General features: G+C 46.6%; 1 protein-coding gene across 1 annotated transcript; it reads right to left on the minus strand.

The window, feature by feature from the left end:
• Positions 1-17759: 17759 nt before the first annotated feature.
• Positions 17760-21289, minus strand: LOC146760457 (obscurin-like). Its single transcript, XM_085551603.1, has 5 exons — positions 21134-21289; positions 20410-20514; positions 19240-19511; positions 18252-18518; positions 17760-18041 (listed from the first exon to the last, which is right to left on the minus strand). Exons 3-5 carry the CDS (start codon positions 19439-19441, stop codon positions 17767-17769), a joined length of 744 nt encoding a protein of 247 aa, XP_085407729.1. The 5' UTR covers positions 19442-19511; positions 20410-20514; positions 21134-21289; the 3' UTR covers positions 17760-17766.
• Positions 21290-21561: the final 272 nt, after the last annotated feature.

The following is a 21561-nucleotide window of genomic DNA, read 5'->3' on the forward strand; positions in this document are numbered from 1 at the left end:
CTCTTGTCAGCAGTGTGTGGAGACGGGACAAGGGGAAACAGACAGAAACTGCACCATAGGAAGTTCTGCACTAATGTGTGCAATAACTTCTTTACGGTGAGAGTGACAGAGCACTGGAACAGGCTGCCCAGGGTGGTTGTGGAATCTCCTTCTCTGGAGATATTCAAGACCTGCCTGGATGCCGAGCTGTGCAACGTGGTGTAGGGAACCTGCTTTGGCAGGGGGCTGGACTCAGTGGTCTCTGGAGGTCCCTTCCAACCCCTACAATTCTGTGATTCTGTGAATATCATGGAGTTGTTTGGATGGGGAAAGACTACCCCTTTGAATGACCTTTTGTCAGGGCATGTCCTGGGATTCCTAGGATCCTCAAAATGCAGCACTGTTTCTGTCACTGAAAAATGGGGCCCTGTGTGGGACGGAGGGAGGGTCCATGAGTCCCTGGCCCACCTGACTGAGTATTTCCATGGTCTTAGCAAAGACATACTTACAACTTGAGAATGACAGTTAGCTGTGTTCATGGTGGCATGGCCACTTTTAATGGCCTTGAACTGTCTGAACATAACTGAAGAGGCTCAGGCTGATGCAAATCAGCTATTGAATGATAGTGTTGAAAAACTGGAAAGACAGGTGGCAGTTTTGATGGGAAAAAACCTAATTCAATCATTCTCCTATGGAAGATCAGTAACAACTGTCTGGAGGACCATGGGGGCCCTGTACAAGGGAATCTGTATAAAATGGACTCTGTAAATGAAGGCACTAAAAGGTCAGATTTTGAGGTTCCATTTGGACTAGATCTATTTGAGATCTGACTGATTGTAACCCAAAAATGAAAAAAAAAAAAAAAAAAAAAATGCAGGATAGGCTGGTGGGAGTGCCCTGATCAGTGTCCACCCCCCAAACCCTGCTGCCCATAATACAGCAGCTGAACTGATGGATATAGTACAGTGCTTTAGGCAGAAACCAAGAGAGCATGCCAGCATAGCTGCTCTGGTTATGGGACATGGAGGCAGAAAGTGCTATGGTGAATGGACTGGAAATTTCAAAACTGACATCCATTACTACTAACCCTGCCCTCAGGCAAAGACTTTATGCTCTTGTCTGGAGGGCTTATCGCAATAAAGATTGGCGGATTTGCTGCGTAGACCGGTCAGAACTCAGATCTGCGTTGTGCTTCCTGCGGCACCAAACGCCCAACAGTGGCAGTTCCGATTATTGGCCAGCAGGTGGCAGCAGAGACCACGGAAAGAACGTCTGCGGGACAAACCCTGGGGATCCGTTCTTTTGATTATAGGGGAAGAACACAAAGATGGAAGAGGAGGGAAGGGGGAAAAAAAAAAGAAAAAAAAAAAATCAAACCACAGCAAACAAATAAAAACTTCTCCAAACGTAGCAAACGTGAATGTCTGTCAATAAATTAATGAGTAATTAAATTGATATCCCTTTCCCGCCCCCCCCCCCCCCCCCCCCCCCAACTTCTGAGATGAAAAAAAACCACTTCTTTTAGAAGAAAACAGAGTAGTAACAACTTCTGTACCTACATTCACCACTCTGAGATCCTGTCTGGGTCACCCAAGGCTTGTAAATAACCACTGGGTCGGTTCTGATGTCGCGTGATTTGTTGTCAGTTCTCTCATGGTTCTCCGGTCAGTTCTCCGGTGCCAGGATCTGCCACAGGGCATTCTGACCACGGGCATCATGTTTCTACGCTGCCGCCTGCATTTAACAGGCAATGGGACTGCCCAGCATGTGCAAGGCAGCACCTCTTTCACACCACCAGAATGTTTAAGGCTGTTGGGATTGTTGTTAGCGTCCCATTAACACTGAGGCTAGAGATACCCTTAGGATTGACATTACTATTAGCATTACTTTGATGGTGCCCTATCTGGGTCATTTCCAGGGGATGTCAGGAGTAAGGCACAGTGTCAGGAGAAAAAGAACAGACTCTGTTACTTTATAAACGTGATAATAGAGAGAGTTCATTGGAAAAAATACAACTCTTAAATAATGCAAAGCATGCTTCTGATTGGATGCAGGCATCATCTGGGCTCTGATTAATATTACTCTTAAGGTAAAGATTATTGTTACCATAATGATTTTTTTTTTGGATTATGATCAGGGTTAAGGTTCCTTTTGCTACAAACTTCTAGCATCATTTTTGTTGTTGCATTTGGAGTTAGGGACGATTTTAGAATCAGGGTAAGGGTTAGGATTAGAGTTACATTGCTGGTTAATGCTGTTATCTTTACAGCTCCTGTGAGGGTTGGGGTCTGGGTCAGGTGTTTAAAAATGAAATGAAAAAAGAATTAAAAAAATATATTGAAAGCTTCAGATTTCCTTAATCTTTGTGGGAATCCTATAATGTGCAACTCAGATCTACCTCTTCGTGCAGTGACTGCCTGTAAATTTGCTGGAGCCTAATATAATATGGCCTTGTGCTTTCCACTAACTCACCTTCATTTCATTTTCATTACATTTGCTTGGTAGTCAGATTTTGGTGTGTGGATATTTTAAAACAATCTAACTGACATTAGCAAAAAATTAAAAATAAAATTAAAAAAAATGCACAACAGCATCGTATCAATTTTTATAGATAAGATAAAGAAGAGCAGTTTCCCTTAGTTTTCTGTGCCTCTTTACTTTCTTACCCTCTCCCCTTGTGTGAGAAACTCTCAAAGTCAAAGATTTCTAGTTAGGCAAAGCTGGCAGCGATAGCAGCAGTGCTTATTCATTATTGCAATACTGCGCGCACATCCCCTATTGGCAAGGGAGAAACTGCACACCAGTCAGTGAAATCAATTCTGTTCTGTGCCCTAAACCCACTGCAGGTGATGCTCTCATGGCTCTCATTGGTTGAGCATTTCATGCTCACAGACTCCTCGAGACTGTGGCTAGGATTCATTTCCATAGAAGGTCAATTACCAACCTCTTGTTTTTAGGTCTGCCTTGTACTTTTCTGCGGACAGAGAAGGGCAATGTTTCCAAAAGTCAGTACATTCATTCTGTCCTGTGCTGGGCTCTACCCACCCTGTATTTATCTTGTGCTTGTCTCAATTCTCCCCATGTCAGAATGCCCCCAGTCTGAACTTAATTCTGTTCAGCAACTTTCTTGGTGGAAAAGCTACTTATACAGCTGTTTTACAAGAGGGTTATACATTCAGTTAGGGCCTACACTATGTACTGAAAATACTGGAAACTTCCACTGCAAAAACACAATCTACCTCTCCCATCTGTGCAGCCTTGCAGACCCAGAGCATGCCAGGTTATTTCTGCTTTCATAGCATTTGCATGCTGTAGGGTGAGCACAAGGTTCTGCTGCTTGATTCTTCTGCAAGAGCTGCCTACCGGCAAATGGTTGCAGGGATGGAGGATGTGACAGAAAGCATTTGTCTCCACAAGAGCAGAGTTACATTCAGTGCAGAGTGTGAGAGTCAGGTTGGTGTGGAAAAGCACTGACACGCTGGGGATGATGCAGTGCTCACATGTCTAACACTCACAGACATTACTGTCAGAAGGATGGTGCTGTGTTGTGCTTCTACCTTTGGCAGCCCCTGGAGAAATGCTATGGCACACAGAACACCTTTGTATTGCACTGAGTGCTGCCATGCAGCATGGATTTAACACACCAAATCCAGAGGAGCATGACTGCATCTAACTGCCCTGAGAAAAACTACTGTAGCTGAAGAGATGAGGAGGCAGCTGCTCATCTGCAGAACAAGCAGTACTGCCAGACATTGGGCCAGGTGAGCACCTCCTGCTGCAGCGTGATGATGACAGGGCTGGAGATGATCTGCAAAGCCAGCTTAAAAGTGGGAGACGTGAGTCAACATGGCAGGAGGACAGAGGTGTTAGGGAGCAGCCAAGGCATCAAAGAGTATCAGAAGGCTTTGAAAAGTATCACAAAGTGACAGCCAGGAAGACTGGGATATATCATGAGCAGCAACCTGGATGCTAGAGATTATTTGCTCCCATACAAAATGGTAGAGATCTTGCTGCAGACATCCCAAAGCCAGGCAAAATGGGAACCCAGAGCTCTGCCTGCACGAACCCCACAGCCATAGCATTGCAAGCTGAGCTGCCTTGCTGTTTGTTGCATTCATCCCAATCCCTGTGATTGAAGACTCAGAATGCAGTCGAGGCGATGACTGAGCATGAGAGTGACTTTATTCAATAAAAGACAGGAGGGCTTGAGAGGTCAAGGGTGAAGATGGGACTCCTCTTGTCAAGATGAGAGTGGCTCAGAGCTGGTGCTGCTGCCTGGTGCCTGGGACTGGCAGCCTGACTCTAAGTCCCCATCTAAGATGCTCAGCTTCACCTCACTGATGCTGCCCTGCTCCTGCATGGTGGTGCTGCTGCTGGGACACTCGGGCTGTGCTTGGGATGGGCAGCACTGCAAAGGCGCTGGGTCACAATCCAGGCAGGTGACTGCTGTGTCTGGCAGGCTCAGGTCAGGAGCTTCAGCAGAGCCAGGAGATATGAGAGCATGAACGTGGATGAGCCCCTTGTGTCCATCACTGTTACCATGTGGAAGGCTGTCATCCGAATTGCAGCGATTCATGCTTAATAAGAACTCTCCATTGATGGAAAGACACTGCTTGGTTTGGATCTTTGGGGTTGACAAGGGCTCAAATCACCTAGGAAGGCATAGAAACACAAGGGTTAGTTTCAAACATTTGCAAGTTGAATCATGAAAGGTTGTTGATACTTGGTAATAGAGTGGCGGCAGGAAGAAGCAAGTAGGCTTGAAGCAGCATAGCCACTGTCTTGAAAGTGATCCTCATTCAGGTCCAGCTCGTGTGTTGTTTCACTGTAATCTGCTTCTTTGGGTCTACCTAGTGGGCAGCAACACTCGAGCTGTTACTGATATCATTGAAAAGAACTGGAGACAATTGTTCTATTCCTAAGAGCTTCAAGGTGCCTAGAAGCACAAATAGAAACCAGCAGTATTTCATCACTTCACCAAAAGGAAGGTCAAACACCTGAGCTGTGAAGAGCAGTTACAGAACCTATGCATAAGATCACACCAGACATACATTGTTCTAACAACAGTTATGGCACATAGTCCATTTCCTTCAATATTCCCAAAATGAAATGATGTGGAGCATTACAGGGAAAGAAACACTGCACACAGACACTATGACCCTGATTAGACTCAAGCAGCAGACTTAAAACAAGTCAGAGTTTTTGATTCCAGGATATTTCAGGACCTATCGTGTGAAATTCAGTTACACAACAGTGCCTAGGTGCCTGCGTTTCAAGCAACTTTCAGATCACAGCCATGTAAAATAAAAACAAATTCAGTGCAGAAATAGCAAGCCTGTACCTTAATACTCATGAGATTATCCATTTTTTACAGCACTCTGACTAAGTTCTAAAACTTGCTCATCCCAGTTCACTTCAGCAAGTTCCACCAATTCAAGCAACGCAGTTCTGAGATCCTGTGTATGTTGTGCAGATAGAATTGAACAGTGCAGAAATAATCTCTGACAGCTTTAAGAGCTCTGTTCTGCTTACAAACTCTCAGTCCAAAACTATTCTCAGTTTTAAGGAAATGAACACCTGAAGCAGTTGGATCATCTGCCGCATTCTGCTTCTTGGCATCATGATTAGCACAAAGGGTTTTCTGCTGTCCTGCAGAGATGGACAAAGTCCTGCTTACAAATGGACCAAGTTTCAGTGTACAGCAGAGTTTGTACCAGACTAAAAAGCCATGCCATTCAATTCATGTGCTCAGGTTGTTATGCACTCCGAAAGGAAACAGAACTAACTGTTGGATTCTGAAGGCAATCTGTGGGGTCCTACATTACCTCCTGATTCTGGAAGAGGAAATTCTAATAGCAAATGCAGAACTTTGATCTTTGTAGACATGAGAAGAGCTGGCATTTAGGAACATTCATTGCAGGGAAATCAAATGATGTGTCTGTATTTTTACTACAGATAGTATAGGGAGCAGCCAGTTGAAGAACCAGATACAAAAAATCCAGCCCATTGGCAAGAAAATACTTCTCCTTAAATTCTGTATGCTATCATGGTACAGAATTAGGCTACAGTGCCACATAGGCCAACCAAGTGTAGAACCAAATCCACAAAATACTGGTAGACAAAGCAGCAAAAACAGGGACAATATTCAGCAGACAGGCCTTTCTACCCACAGCTCAGCATGTTCTGCCATCCGAAAAGCAAGGCCTCTTGTCAAGCTCAGCTATTTCCCTTCTCAGTGTATTCTAGCACCACTGATACCCACTGGTATCCTCCTGTAGAGTGCCATCATATTGTCATCATCCAAAGGGAAAACCCACACAGCAGAGCATACAGCACTACACCCATGCTCCAAATATCCGCCTGAAAAACAAAAAGACAAGCTTACAAACCTGAAGCACCTCAAATGGCTTCCTGACAGACTGGATTGTCTGCCCTTGCCAAAGCCCACATATAGCCCATGAAAAGCTGGCTCTTTCCCTCAGGAAATAAAACCTTATCGTCCCAGAGAAAGCATATAACCCTCATTCAATTGCCCTTCCACTCAGCTTAGAGCACTACTAAAACCAGCATCTTCACCTTAGCTCATCACACTGCTGCACTTCCTTTTACAAGGATTTCACTGGCAAAAATGAAATCAAAGCCGTCACAAGGGATTTAGCACAGTTACGTGTTACTGGCTACGAGAGCTGTCAGCACAGTCACCTGTCTGGCTTTGCTGCTGTTCTATTTATGTACAGGCACAACAAGGTTCAGACACCTCACAGTGCAATTCTCACTTTGACTGTAAAGAAAAAGGAGGCTTGAAAAGCAGCGTGTGGAAAACAAAGAAACAAGAATTAGAACAACAGTGGGGCCATGGCACTTGTAGGAATTGCTCCGCCTTTAACAGCGATTCAAGAAGTACGAGGGCATCCCAAACCAGACCAGTTTGGACAGATTAACAACTGCAAGTAGTGGGTTCCAAAATTCCAGACATGAAATCAAAGCTGGAAAAACTCTTCACATTTTCATCTCTCAATTTTTAGTTCATTGTGCATTACAACGGAAACAATTCTTCACATACAACTTGGAAGCTAAAGACAAGTCTGACAAAACAGACTGCACAGAAATGATGGATAATTAACAGAGCAAATTGCTCTTTCAAACACTTAGTAATAGAAAGAGATCTCTGAAGTTGCTGCTCTGTAGAGCCCCAAAGCAGTCGCTTGAGGCAGTTCAGGATTAGCCAGAGACAAACCAGCCAGCTGTGTGAACTGAGACCAATTGCACTTTTCTAGTCTGTGGCCACTGACAGCTTCTGAGAGCTACCAAGCGATGCAACCTAGCAGAATTCAGAAGGGAAACCAAGAGAGCCTACCTGAGCTCCACTGCCTTTAAATGCTCTGTGGAGAGGGAAGGGAAAGAGGGGAAAACAAACACCGCTCTACATCCCTCTGAGCCAATAGACACTTTGCCCTGGATTAGCTCTGGTGCTGCATAAGCTGGGCTTCCACAGCATGTGTTCAGGCGGTAATCAAGGCCTGCCTGGAATAACACAAAAAATAGAGAGAAACGTTTGCTTTAACAGAGTTTATGTCTTCTGGTCATAACACTTGAGAAGCCTCAGAGGCTTCTTCTCCTGTGCATATTTTCATTCATCTTAGAGTTTGCTTTCATTCAATGTGACCTCTCTAGGCAAATATTGTCTAAGACCATGAGCATCACATAAATGTGCAGATCTCAAGCTGCTCACTTATCTAGTACCCTTTGCATGATGCTTTATTTTCCTCAGCTGATCATCTAGATTGTGTCTGTTGATTGTGCAACAACAGCCTGTTGATCTCGATTACCTGTGAGAGGCTCTAACTTTGGCCAGGAAAAATCATTTGAGGATAAGTAATTATCTGGGACTCAGTAAGTCTTCCCATGCTTTCATAACAGCAGAGATACACACACACACAAACTCGTGGAACCCCACTGCTTTGCACAATCCTGTGCACACTCACGTGTGTCATGCACTGATTTCCCAGCCAGTCCTCATAGGGTCTCTTACTTAGGACGGGAGTGTAGGGGAGCAGCCAGAAGCTGTTTGCATTCCCTGCTGTCTGCTGGGCAGCTTTGCTGGAGATGCTTGGGTTGCTTTGTTTTTCCTTGGGAGGTGGGAAGGAGCTTTGGGTTGGAGGCACATCCCGTGCCAGAGCATCCCAATGGCATGTGTGGGGCACTGATCTGCAGCAGATGAAGGGGAGGAGGTCCCAGCACAGCTCTGCACCATGCTCTGCCACACTGGGCAGCTTGTTCCTGGCTCAGCAGCGTCATCAGACAAGAAGCAGGGAAGGAAATCAAGGATGGGGGGTACCATCAAACGCAGTTAGTGCATGCCTGTGCAAGACAAACAGACCCAGAGCTTGCAGGTTGTTCCTGCTTTTGTAGCATTTGTGTGCTGTAGCTGAGCAAAAGGTTCTGCTGCTTGAATCTTCTTCTGCAAGAGCCACCTACCGGTAAATGTCTGCGGGGATGTAGTCGGTGTGCACGTCTGAAGCCATTTGAGAACCTAGTCGTTCTTGCTGCAGGACCCCTGTCTTCTGTTAAAAGCTGAACGGTCCCCAGAGCACCTGTTTCCATCAGCTACCACCATCCAAAGCAGCCAGCCTTCTTACAGTCACCTGGCCCAAACATCCCTTTTGCTCTACACTTGATTCCTGCAAGAGATGGGAGCTCGGCACGCACACCATCCTTCCAACACCCCATCCCTGCAGCAAGGGATCACAGCGCTGGCACAGCTGAAACAAAAAGGGTGTGCGAGTTTCCTGTTAGCACTCAGTGTGAACCAATCTACCACTGAGCAACACCGTGAGTCCCCACTCACCTCAGCACAGGTCAACCTGTAACCCCAACCTTCCCCTATCCATGTGCACACGCACACCCATTCACCACCCTGCCTGCTTTGCACACCCCCATGCACACTCTGCATCGTGTGCCCTCCTTTGCATTCACAGACGTGTGCAAACCATCCCTGGGAACACCTACGTGCCTACACCTTCCACAAACACCCCTTTGTGTGCACCTGCGTGCAACCCAACTCCTCAGCACACGCACGCGTTTGTGCCACCCTGTCCATGCACTCACCACGTGCCCTCCAGCAACCAAGGATTGCAGAGATGCTCTAGACTGTGCCAGAGATGGAATCTCAGAGTGCTGGGACATTATTGATCACTAAGGAAAACACTTGGAAGCATATTCAATCTGCAGAAGCTGTAATTACTGGGCACAGTTAGCTTTCCTATGGCTCAGCTGGAGGAGGCGGGTGCTCTCATACATCTGAGACACTCGCACAATGTTGGGATCATTCTGATGGAAACTATGTCTTCAGATATCATGGTTAAAACCATCCAAGATGATCATGCAGAGCCTTAGCTCTTGAGCAGCACTTCCTCCCCACCCTTCACTACTCCAAGCAGCTCCAACAAACTTCTCAGAAGAAATCCAGGCCAGCACAGACCTGGCAGACCAGAACCAAGCGCAGCTTGTGGGACGGCAGTGCCCACTCCTTGCTTCCACCCTGCTCCAGCAGGTTAAGGAGTCTGAGCCTCACTGGCCTTTGACAACTCAAGACTTTCAGCACCTCATGCCAACATTTCTCACTAAGATACACCTAAGGCATTGAATTCTCTTCTCACTACCTCCTCCCAGTCCTCCCCTAGGAACAGAAACAATTCAGATTCTACAGCAAACTACAGCATCTGCACTGCAAGAGCACACTGAACCACCTGCAACAATGAAACATGGTTTTGGAGAGTGGGTATGAAAACACACCTTTAGACAGCTGTCTCCCTGTAGCCAAAAGGAAACCAAGAAGGAAAAGTCCAGCCTGAAACATGCCCATGCTACTAGCCCAGGTTTTTCACAGTCAATGCAGAATCCATCCTGTTCTTGAGGTAACAAACGACCAGTGAGTCTCCCGTTGCTCCACCCCTTCTCCTTCAAAGCCTGAAAAAGAAAGAATAAACAAGCAGAAGAAACCCAGACGTACCTTTCCACACACAGAGCAGAAAGTGGAACAGCAGTTGTCTCCTTCCTGAGACATGGTGGGGAGCATCCCAGAGGAAGCCCAAGTTCTTTGCTTCTCTCCACAGGGACTTCAAGCACTCTTGGCAAGAGCTGCTTTGGTTCTTTCTTCAATTGCTTCCATCACCAGAATCTCCTTTGGAAAAGGAACCCGAATGAAAGAATCAGCAAATGAAAAAGAATGAGCAATAGCCACTTTACCAGCTTTCTTCTGACACTCAATTTAGACTCTTGACTCGGGCAAGGTCTTAAAATCAACTGGTTACAAGAACTGTCCCAAAATATATCCAGCTTCTGTACAGCTGCCATTCTTTCTGACAGCGAGTGTAATCACAGAATCATAGAATGGCCCGGGTTGGAAGGGACCTCAAGGATCATGAAGATCAATCACCTCCCTGTCCCTGCTGGCCATCCCCTCTTCTGATGGAGCCCAGGGGACCATTTGCTCTCTGAGCTGCAAGAGCACGCTGATGGCTCACGTTCTGTTTTTCATCCACCAGGACCCCCAGGTCCTTCTCTGCGGGGCTTCTCTTAAGGACTGCTCCTCCCAGTCTGTAGAAATGCCTGGGATTCCTCCAGCCCAAGTGCAAAACCTTGCACTTTGCTGTGTTCAACCTCATTAGATTCACGTAGGCCAACCTCTCGGTTGAGCTCCCTCTGAATGGCATCCCTTCCTTCCACTGCGTCAGCCGCACCACTCAGCAAACAGCAGAAGGTGCACTCCATTGCATCATTGGTGTCTCTGATAACCATGTAAAAAAGCACTGGTCCCAAGACAGACTCCTGGATGACACCACTTGTTATCGGCCTCCACCTGGACATAGAACCATGAATCACCACCCTCTGTCTGTGGCCTTTCAACCAATCCCTTATCCACCAGGTGGTCCACCTGTCAAATCCACATCCCTCCAGTTTAGAGATAAGGATGTGGTGGAGGGCAATGTCAAAGATCTTGCTCAAGTCCAGGTCAATGACATCTGTTACCTTCCTTTTGTCCACAAATGCCGTCACTCCATCATAGAAGGCCACCAGACTGGTTAGGCATGGCCTTCCCCTGCTAAAGCCACGCTGCCTGTCTTGGATCACATGCTCATTTCTTATGTGATCAAGCATGTCTTTGAGGCAGATCTGTTCTTCACCATCTACATCAGTTACACATTTGAATCAAATAATTGGTGTTCCTGTCACCAAGAAAACCTCTTTGTCTTCTACTCCTGCTGCACTTCTGTGCTTTCAACAGAAGCAAAGGAAGAGACCACCTCCTAGATCCAAATTTTAAGAAACCAACACCCAATAGGTGTCATCTGAAGTAAAATAGCAGAGAAATTAAGATGACTCTTCTGCATCCAGCTTGGATCACTCCCTCACTCAGGCACACCACCATCAGATCAAGGAGATGCTGCCTTCAGCTTAGAGACTGTATGGGAAATCACAGCTTGAACCTCTGATTAATCAGCTGAGGCAAGTATTGGGTCAGCTGCGGGAGCACAGGTGAGAGTAATCTAGCTGTGCTCCCAGAAGGGGTGGACCTCGACTCAACCTCCTCTGAGACCTCATTTAAAGGCTGACCACCTCTGAGACAGCATGTCTTAGAGATTGCTCCCTAGTTGAGGCTGCCTCAGCTTTCTAGTCAAGGTATCGATATTGGTGAGTTTCCCTTTGCTAATAACCTTAGGCTATTTACCACCATCTTGGTTAATATCTTTTTATTAACCACCCTTACAGAGACCATAAGGGTTTGGGCTTCCAAACTCTCAGCAAGCATTTGGATCAGCCAGCTTCCTGCCGAGGAGCCCCCTGCATCACTGCTGCCTATTCTGGTACCGGACCCGCAGATGCTTCAGAGCTCATTAGCATGGACTTCCTTCCTCCCCTCAGCAGCTGCTCCTGCACTCACCTTCATTCCTACTCAGATACCGGCCGCTTCCAGCACCAGCTGACCTGCAAGACACAGAAAGGAAAGGTGGGAGTCATGCAAACGCACAAGCCCAAGGCTGTGTCACCACCACACATGGCAGCCTCGGGAAGTCAGCTGAAACTACAGCCTTTGTCAGAATGGAAACAGGCACCGTCAATTAAGTGTGACCTCTGAACTCATTGCCACCATCAGAAATAGGCACTGAAATCGCTCACTTCACTGCAGCTGGTTAACTCCAAATTCTTTTGCTTTTGGGAAAATGCGGACACGGAATTGAAGGACACCAGAAAAACGACATCTACTTCATTGTAGGTGGTTAAGCTTGGAAGCAGGACTTGAGCAAGAAATGCTTCTCAGCTCCTTGAAAGGCACTAATCCTGACCTCTGCCACAGGTGGCTGAGTGACACAAAAGTTGAGCTGCCCATTCAGAAGCACATGGAGCAGGCCATGGAGCGGTTACATACCAACACATGAACAGGCACTTTCCCATTGGAAGGGAAATCCCTTCTCCCTGCCATGCCATGCCCACACTGCTCCTCAGGGCTGCACTGACAGCACAGACAGAATTGAAACATCTTTTGTCATCATTGTGGTTTTTCACAGACCCAGACAATGAGATACTGGGTTGCTGTGTGGGTTCCCAGGCGGCACTGCCATTTCCAAGCCATTGCTTCCTAGGGGCACAGAAAGGAAAACGCCTGAACAAAATTTCACCCAGAGATTGCTATTTTACCATTCTTCCATGCAAAACAGGAGGACAGTACAGCGGATTTGTGCAGCTGCATCAACACCCTGGGTGCTAAAGGAATGCAAAGACAGAAATATCAAAACTACAAGGAGGGAAGCTATGTTTAGTAATATCTTTTCTCATTTACAACAGGCAGTTGGCACTACTAAAGGAAAATCCCAGGCCTCAGGTTCTGACAGTGCGACAATCTGGCACGGACTCAGATGTGAGTGATCCAAATGGTTTATTCCAGGTTCTAATACCACTTCTGTGAATTCACACGTTTTCTCTCTTAACTTTCCCACAGCCTTCACATGTCCACAGAACATCCCACAAACTCTCCTTTACGGCGCACGTAGGCACTCATCCCACCAGAGCCATCAGTCATTCCTAGCCATGTGCTTCTCCTCCAGTCACGGACAGTATCACACGGCCATAATGCATCTTAAATGACTTAGTTTTTCTGTTCTTTCTGGAGGTGTCCTTGGTTCCTAGCCTTACCTTCTCATGCCGTTCATCTTCCTCTGCAGCTCCTGCTCTGAAGAGTCTTCTTATGTTCCCACATGACAGGAAGAAAATGAAGACACAACCCCTGCCACCAAGGTCAGCTCTGCAGCACACGTTACCTGAGGAGCACTTGGCTACTCATGCAAACTGCACAGTGCCAGGAAGATTGTTACATGTTGCACTTCTTCTTCTCCTGGCTCAGAAATTAAATTTTCTACCTAGAAAATGGAAAACAAACAAACAAGCAAACAAAAAACAACAACAACAAAAAACACCTCACCTGACATAAAGGAGACATGATTGTTACTATGGAATTCCGGAGGGCAAGGTATTTGCCCTCTCTATGAAGAAGCTGACTGCAAAGGACTAAGAACAGCCACGATCACGTTGAGAACTTGCGGGTAAAATTCGGGACTGAACCAATAATGGGCTTCTGGAGGTGAGGGTCTGCTCCAGGCCGCCTGGTCAAGGGAGCCTGTTGATGGGCCCTGCTTACTGCAGCTACCAGAAGCACCGCGCTCACTGACTCTCAACTTGATGGGGGATTCCAGTCAGGCTGGGAAATCAGCATGGCTGGCTGCAAGCTGTCTGAGAGACTGCTGGACTGCACTGGGAATAACTTTGTGGGCCAAGCATTAAGCACACCAAGCAGAAGGGAAGGTATTGGACAGACCGACCAGAGGTCAAGCGTTGCTGGACCTGCTGCTCACCAACGCTGAGGAGATCATCAAAGGCGTCAAGGTTGGAGGCTGCCTGGGCTCCAGCGATCATGCCCTGGTTGAGTTTGTGATCTCAAGCGATGTGGGCCTGGCAAAGAGCAGGACCAGGATGCTCAACTTTAGAAGAGCAGACTTCAAGCTACTCAATGGAATGCTGGCCAAGATCCCCTGGCGCGCTGCCCTCAAAGATAAGGACGTTGAGGAGAGCTGGCTACTGTTCAAGGATGCCCTCCTGGCAGCACAAGAGGTCTCCATTCCCCTGATTAAGAAAGTGGGCAGGAGAGGTAGAAAACCGGCATGGCTCAGCAAGGACCTGCTAAGAGAACTGAGGGTGAAGAAAGGGGTGTACAAGCTCTGGAAACAAGGCTGTGTCACCCGGGAAGAATACAGGGATGCCGTCCGAACTTGCAGATGTGGGATCAGGAAAGCCAAGGCTCAGGCAGAACTGAACTTGGCGAGGGATGTGAAAAACAACAAGAAAACCTTCTACAGGTACATTGGCCAGAAGAGACAGGCCAAAATGGGCGTGCCTACTCTGGTAAATTTAAAAGGAGAAATGGCTTCAACAGATGAAGAGAAAGCTGAGGTGCTGAATGAGTTCTTCACCTCGGTCTTCACTGGTGGCCAGGATTCTAGTCTTTTTCACGTCCATAAGTCTTGCACCCCCATACCTCCATGTGGGGACCAAGGAGGTAAATCCCTCCCCACTGTAAGGGTAGAGCAAGTCCGAGAGTGCCTCCTTAGACTGAATGAGTATAAGTCTATGGGGCCAGATGGCGTGCATCCCAGGGTCCTGAAGGAGCTGGCTGAGGTGATGCTGAGCCGCTCTCCATCATATTTGAGAAGTCGTGGCTGTCAGGTGAGGTCCTGGATGATTGGAGGAAGGGTCACGTCACTCCCATTTACAAGAAGGGGAGCAGGGACGACCCGGGTAACTACAGGCCGGTGAGTGTCACCTCTGTGCCTGGGAAGATTATGGAACAGATCCTCCTGGACAACATGCTTGATCGCATAAAGAACAAGCATGTGATCCGAGACAGCCAGCATGGCTTCACCAGGGGAAGGTCATGCTTAACTAATCTTGTGGCCTTCTATGATGGAGTGACGGCGTTGGTGGATGAAGGGAAGGCGACCGATGTCATTTACCTGGACCTGAGCAAGGCCTTTGACATGGTCCCCCATCACATCCTCATCTCCAAATTGGAGGGAGGTGGATTTGATGGGTGGACAACTAGATGGATAAGCAATTGGTTGAAAGGCCGCAGACAGAGGGTGGTGGTCAATGGCTCTATGTCCAGGTGGAGGCCGGTAACGAGCGGCGTCCCTCAAGGGTCTGTCTTGGGACCGGTGCTCTTTAACATCTTTATTAATGACATCGATGAGGGAATGGAGTGCACCCTCAGCAAGTTTGCTGATGACACCAAGCTGAGTGGTGCAGTCGATACGGTGGAGGGAACAGATGCCATTCAGAGGGACCTTGACAGGCTGGAAAGCTGGGCTCGGGTGAACCTAATGAGGTTCAACACGGCAAAGTGCAAGGTTTTGCACTTGGGCCGGAAGAACCCCAGGCACCTGTACAGGCTGGGAGGAGTTGTCCTTGAGAGCAGCTCGGCTGAAAAAGACCTAGGGGTCCTGATAGATGAGAAACTTAACATGAGCCAGCAGTGCGCTCTGGCAGCCCGGAAAGCAAATGGGATCCTGGGCTCCATCAGGAGAGGGGTGGTCAGCAGGGATAGGGAGGTGATCGTCCCTCTCTACTCTGCTCTTGTGAGGCCCCATCTGGAGTACTGTGTCCAGGTGTGGAGCCCTCAGTACAAAAAAGATATGGAAATTTTGGAAAGGGTCCAGAGGAGGGCCACAAAGATGATCAGGGGGCTGGAGCACCTCCCCTATGAGGACAGGCTGAGGGAGTTGGGTTTGTTCAGCCTGGAGAAGAGAAGGTTGCGAGGTGACCTCATTGCAGCCTTTCAATACCTGAAGGGAACTTACTCCCAGGAGGGGAGTAAACTCTTCGAAAGGGCTGATAATAGCAGGACTAGGGGAAATGGTTTTAAGTTGAAGGAGGGAAGATTTAGGTTGGATGTTAGGGGAAAGTTCTTTACTAGAAGGGTGGTTAGGTCCTGGAACAGGCTGCCCAGTGAGGTTGTGGATGCCCCGTCCTTGGAGGTGTTCAAGACCAGGTTGGACAGGGCCCTGGGCAACCTGATCTAGTAAATGTGTATGTTTGGTGGCCCTGCTAGGCAGGGGGGTTGGAACTACATGATCCTTGAGGTCCCTTCCAACCCGGGTAATTCTGTGATTCTGTGAAGGGAAGCATTACTGGACATGCTGCACAGCAGGGGTTAAGACTGGAGGTGGTCAGGGCTGTAGTGACCATGCCCTCCTAGAGTTCCTCATCTCAAGGAATGCGGGCCTGGCAAAAAGCAAAGTCAGGACCCTGAGCTTCAGGAGAGTCAGCTGCAGGCTGTTCAAAGAATTCTTGGACGAGAGACACTGGAAAACTGTTCTTAGGGGCAAAGGGTTCAAACATCCCTTTGTGTGCACCTGTGTGCAGCCCAACTCCTCAGCACAGCCCTGTGCAAGCACACATTTGTGCCACCGCATCCACGCACTATCTATGTGCTCACACACACTCACACAACCACATCCCTTAGTGCAGCCCTGTGCGCACACACACTCACACATGTGTAACCCCTTCCTTTCACTCCCAAAGTGCACGCACACACCGGTACCACAATGTCCTTGTGCAGCTCCAACACTCTGCACACCCCTGTGCACGTACATATATGTGCATGCTCGTCCTTGCACACATACCCACAGACCTACACACACCTGAGCAACACCACTGGTTTGTACACTCATGGACACAAATGTGTGTACAACACCATCCATGCACAAATACACACACACACACACACATGGATCCCCACTGCTTTGCACAATGCTGTGCACACTCACGTGTGTCATGCACTGATTTCCCATCCAGTCCTCGAGGGGTCACTTACTTAGGACAGGAGTGCAGGGGAGCAGCCAGAAGCTGTTTGCATTCCCTGCTGTCTGCTGGGCAGCTTTGCTGGAGATGCTTGAGTTGCTTTGCTTTTCCTTGGGAGGTGGGAAGGAGCTTTGAATCTGAGGCACATCCCGTGCCAGAGCATCCCGATGGCACAAGGGGGATCAGGGCCCCTCTATTGGTTACCTCGGTGGCTTGCAGCAACTGGAACTTTTTGCCTATTGAGAAAGCTAAAAAGTGTGAGTTCCTCCTGACCCATATCAACAAAAATCTCAACCATAAAAAAGAGACGTCTTCGTATTCAAGCAAATGACAACAGTAAGACCATGCATGTTGTTTTGTTGTATTTCCTCTGTAATCATGGGGAGGATATGAAGAAGTGGTATAATTCATCCACTTCTGCACTTCAGGCACAAGTTCCTTAGAATTGGAAGAGACCCTTAAAGGCCATCTAGCCCAGATCCCCTGCAATAAAAAGGGACATTCACAGCTAGATCAGGTTGCTCACAGCCTGGTCATTAGTCATCCCAGAGGCAAAACACACATTGAATGATCTCTCCTTCAGTCATAAATCCTTGGAGACAACAGCATTGACACTGCATGTTACTGAAGCAGTAAAAGAAACTGCTCTTGTAACTCTCCTTGTGCTAAATAAAATGATGATAAAAAGCAATGGAATGCTTTGGCAGGACACCAAAACCATCCTCCTTCCTTGATATCTGCTGCAATGGAACCTTCCACTGGAAGAAAGCCTCTGATGACTTGTCACCCCAGAGAGGTCAGCTTTAGAAGCAGGACTGCTGCACAATAGAATGAACTGGAGCTCCTTAGCATCTCTTACATCCAGGAGGGGTGTGATCAGACCCACCTATCACCTTCAGGTGCGCTTTCTGACACCTTGTCTGACTTCACTGTCACTGTGCCAGCATCCTCAGGCTTAACCTGCTTCATTGTCAGTGTGCAGCAATTGCCAACGTTCTTGATGTCATTGTAATTGTTGGTGTAAAGGAGGTTGCCATTCAGGAACCATTCCACGTCCTCGTCACCATGGGACATCTCGCAGGAGAAGACAGCAGAGCTCTCTTCTTCAATTTCCACATCCTGCAGGTGCTTCGTTACTTCTACATTGCGGGCTGTGGGGAAACAAGGTGAACTGTTACCACTGTTACTATAAATCATACTGGGATGTGGTAGAATGGTAGGACTAGATGATCTTTGTGTAATCTTCTCAGTGAACATTATACGTTTATAAATTTAGCAGGAGAGAATGGCAGAAATCAACCCCAAGAAGAGAAATCTGAGGTGAAATAGGACATGGAAGAGGTCACCCTCCCTGCTCATACCTTCAGCTGTCAGCGTGGCCTCAGTCTCTGCAATTCCTGCCTTGCACTTGTACACACCAGCATCATCGGGCTTCAGCTTCAGAATCTTGAGCTCTGCTGAATGCTTATCCCTCTTGATCTTGTACTTCTCAGAGGGCTTGATGAGTGTGTGGCCCTTGAACCATTTCACAATTTTTGGAGAAGGCCTGAAGTCACAGGACAGGATGACAGAATGACGTTCCAAAGCTGTCTTGTCCTCCAACTTCCTGGTGATTTCTATATGGTAATCTGCAAAGCAGGGGTGGAAGAGAAGAAAGGATGAGGACAATTGGAAGAAGAGGAAAGTCTCTTGCGTGTATTCCATTCCAATTAATGTCATGTTCACAATGGTTCTTTGAACCACTCTAAAGATAAAACAAACGATTGTCTATAGGGAATGCCATTGACTACATTTCTATAAAGTAATACTGTATATTATCTACCAAATGCAAGGTCCAGCTCTTGTTCTGTGCTCCCACAAAACAAATTGCTCCCAATTGTTGAGGCTTTTATTCAAATAAGAGTGAGTTGAGTTGAATAAGAGTGAGTTGAAAATATAACAAGTACTTTAGGATGTGAATGGAGACTCTTACGCTGGGGACAACAGCAGATAAAAAGCCTGCAAGTTTCTTTCAGATGAAATCAATGACAAACTGCTTCAAATTTAGGTGCTACCAAACTTAAACTTGTCTAGTTCAGAAATACAATTAATTTCACCTGATCTGACTTCTTTGGTATAGCCAAGGACAAAACCTCAGCTCTGTAGATCTGAATAGTAAGCACATCACAGCTATTCAAACAGATCTTTTACTGAGATGCAGCTGTCTCATTGATTGTCCAACGGCTTTGAACTGGAAATGGAGCAGACCCTCCAGACACACACACAATATTTCAAAGACCCCAGTGAAGGAAGGCTGTACGTTAATTAATTCTTCATCTTCATGATGTAAACCAAGCCTGGATATGTTACCTCTGACAAGCAGATTGGCTGTGGATTTTGATTTGCCAATTGAGAACTGAATGGTGCTTGTCATATCAGTGGTGGTTTTCGGTATGGTCAGCTGGTGGATGGTGCCTTCTTGCTGCATAATCAAGTTTCTGCCAGCCTGTAAGACTTCCCCACGTAGGAATACCACTTGGGAGGTTTCACAGAAGGAATGGATATCTCGCATTCAAATTTGGCTTCTTCAGGCTCAGTCACATAGTCATCACACAGCTCCTTCACTAGATTAATGGATTGCTCTTTAAGAAGGATGGAACAAGAGAAAGCAGAGATTTAGAAGGAATGTAAAAAACCCTTACATTATCACCCCACTTACTCACGTCAGCATTACTGCACATGAACACTACACCTATCAGCTCAGAATGCCTTAAAACATCATTAAAAAATAATAGAAAGAAAAGAATGTTGTTAAGAAGTCAGAGAATAAGACTGACAACCTGAAAAGAGCCCAGATCTTCTGATTCCCAGTCCAACATCCAAATCAAACCATGACCTTCCCATCCCGATATCAAACTCCTCGCATTACGAAATGGAAAAGAGGTTCAATGAAACACGGACATTGATAATTACTTTGGTTAAATACAGCAACTTAGCTCTGAACAACAAGTTTTCACCTAGTAAAGGTCTCTGTAGCTCAAATGTAATGACTCTACTTAGGAGAAATTCATTTTCCAGGAAGTTCTTGCCCTTATAATGTTAACAGTGGCAAAGGTGGGGACTGAACTCTTGAGTAGTGTGCTAACTCAAATGTCTCCGTTTTCTTTATCACACTTAACATCATATATATACCCTAACATTGTATATATTAAAAAAAAAAAAAACAACCCTGTGCTCTTTTCAAACAGCAAGAGAAAATGAAGAAAAAGTCAAGCTATGTTTTTTATCCCTCAACGTTCAAACACAAATCTGAAGTCTAAACGTAGAAAATCAACCTCCTAAGAAAATAATCTGTTTTACTTAGCGAAAGTAAATTGCAAAAGAGAAGCTGGATATTTTGTGGGCAGAAAGGTAGGTAGGTAGAAGTTTTTATTTCTGTGAAAGGTCCTGGTGGTGTTTAACTTCCTTGAAATTAAAGCAAAGGATGTTAGCTCATTTATAACATAATTTAATCAAAATTGTCATGAGAAGCATAATTACCTTTAACTGAAAGATGGGCACGAGATTCTGCCTTTTCTGCTAGAGATTTTATTTCTGCTGCATCCTTGACTTGGACACGTGTGTAAGTCAGCGAGTAGCTCTTTCCTGAAGCAGAGAACCACAGAGTCACTAAGGCTGGAAAAGACCACTAAGGTCATCTAGTCCAACCGCCAGCTCATCCCTACCAAACTGTGCTCTTGAGAGCAAACCCACAACTACACTTGGCTTCCTTGAGCAAAGAGCTCTGAGGCACGTGGCCAGGCTGAGCATCATCCATCTGGTTTCACAGCATCACTGCCTGTTCTCTCATGTCAATGAAACCACCCATTCCTCCACGTCCACATCCCCACCAAAGCGTAATCTAAACATGGCTTCTACAAGGACTGACCAAATGTGGCCACCGTCACCTTCAAAGTACCTGATACAGAAGGATCACACTCACTGTCAGACAAAACCTCTTTGGAGAGGTGAACTGACTGCCCTGTTCACCCCCACTTTCGAAATAACTGCACTCATTTCCTACCTGCTCCCGGCAGTGTGGGATGGTGGGATAGCATCACACTTCCCACACTAAGCATCCCACCATGTCACTTGTTCCACCCTAACCTCAGTCCCAAAACAAAAGGGGAACTCCCTTCTGAACCTTCTTCATTTCAGATGTCTTATATGCTTGATCTCCAACCCACCCCCCACTCAGGAGAAAGATCCCCCTCTTACACCCTACCATCTTGCCGCATACTGATGTTGTCATCAGCCTTCAGCTTGTTGTCATCTTTGTACCACTGGCTCTGAACCTCATCGTGTGAAATCTCACAGACAAAAGATGCACTCCCATATTCATTCACTTCCACATCTTCCAGTGCTTTAACAATCTTGATATCTTCAGCTGTGAAACAGTAGAGATATATTTGTCAGGGTATTTCCAGAACTGAGTGCAGCATCTTTTCCTTACACATATTTGCATAGAAAATAAGTAGGATTATGTTTTATTCTAAACCATCATCCATTCCTGAGTCATTTCTCTCTTCAACACAGTCAATGCATTATTGCCATTGAACTAAAAGATAGACTTACTAGCTACAATGGAGCTCCCTGCAAACAGTTTTCATGGAAACCAGAATCTCATTTATTCTAAAACCTTTCAAGCAAAAT

Source organism: Coturnix japonica, chromosome 6 (assembly GCF_054131305.1).
Source record: "Coturnix japonica strain WE chromosome 6, WE-NBRP24, whole genome shotgun sequence".
NCBI classification, from domain to species: Eukaryota; Metazoa; Chordata; class Aves; order Galliformes; family Phasianidae; genus Coturnix; species Coturnix japonica.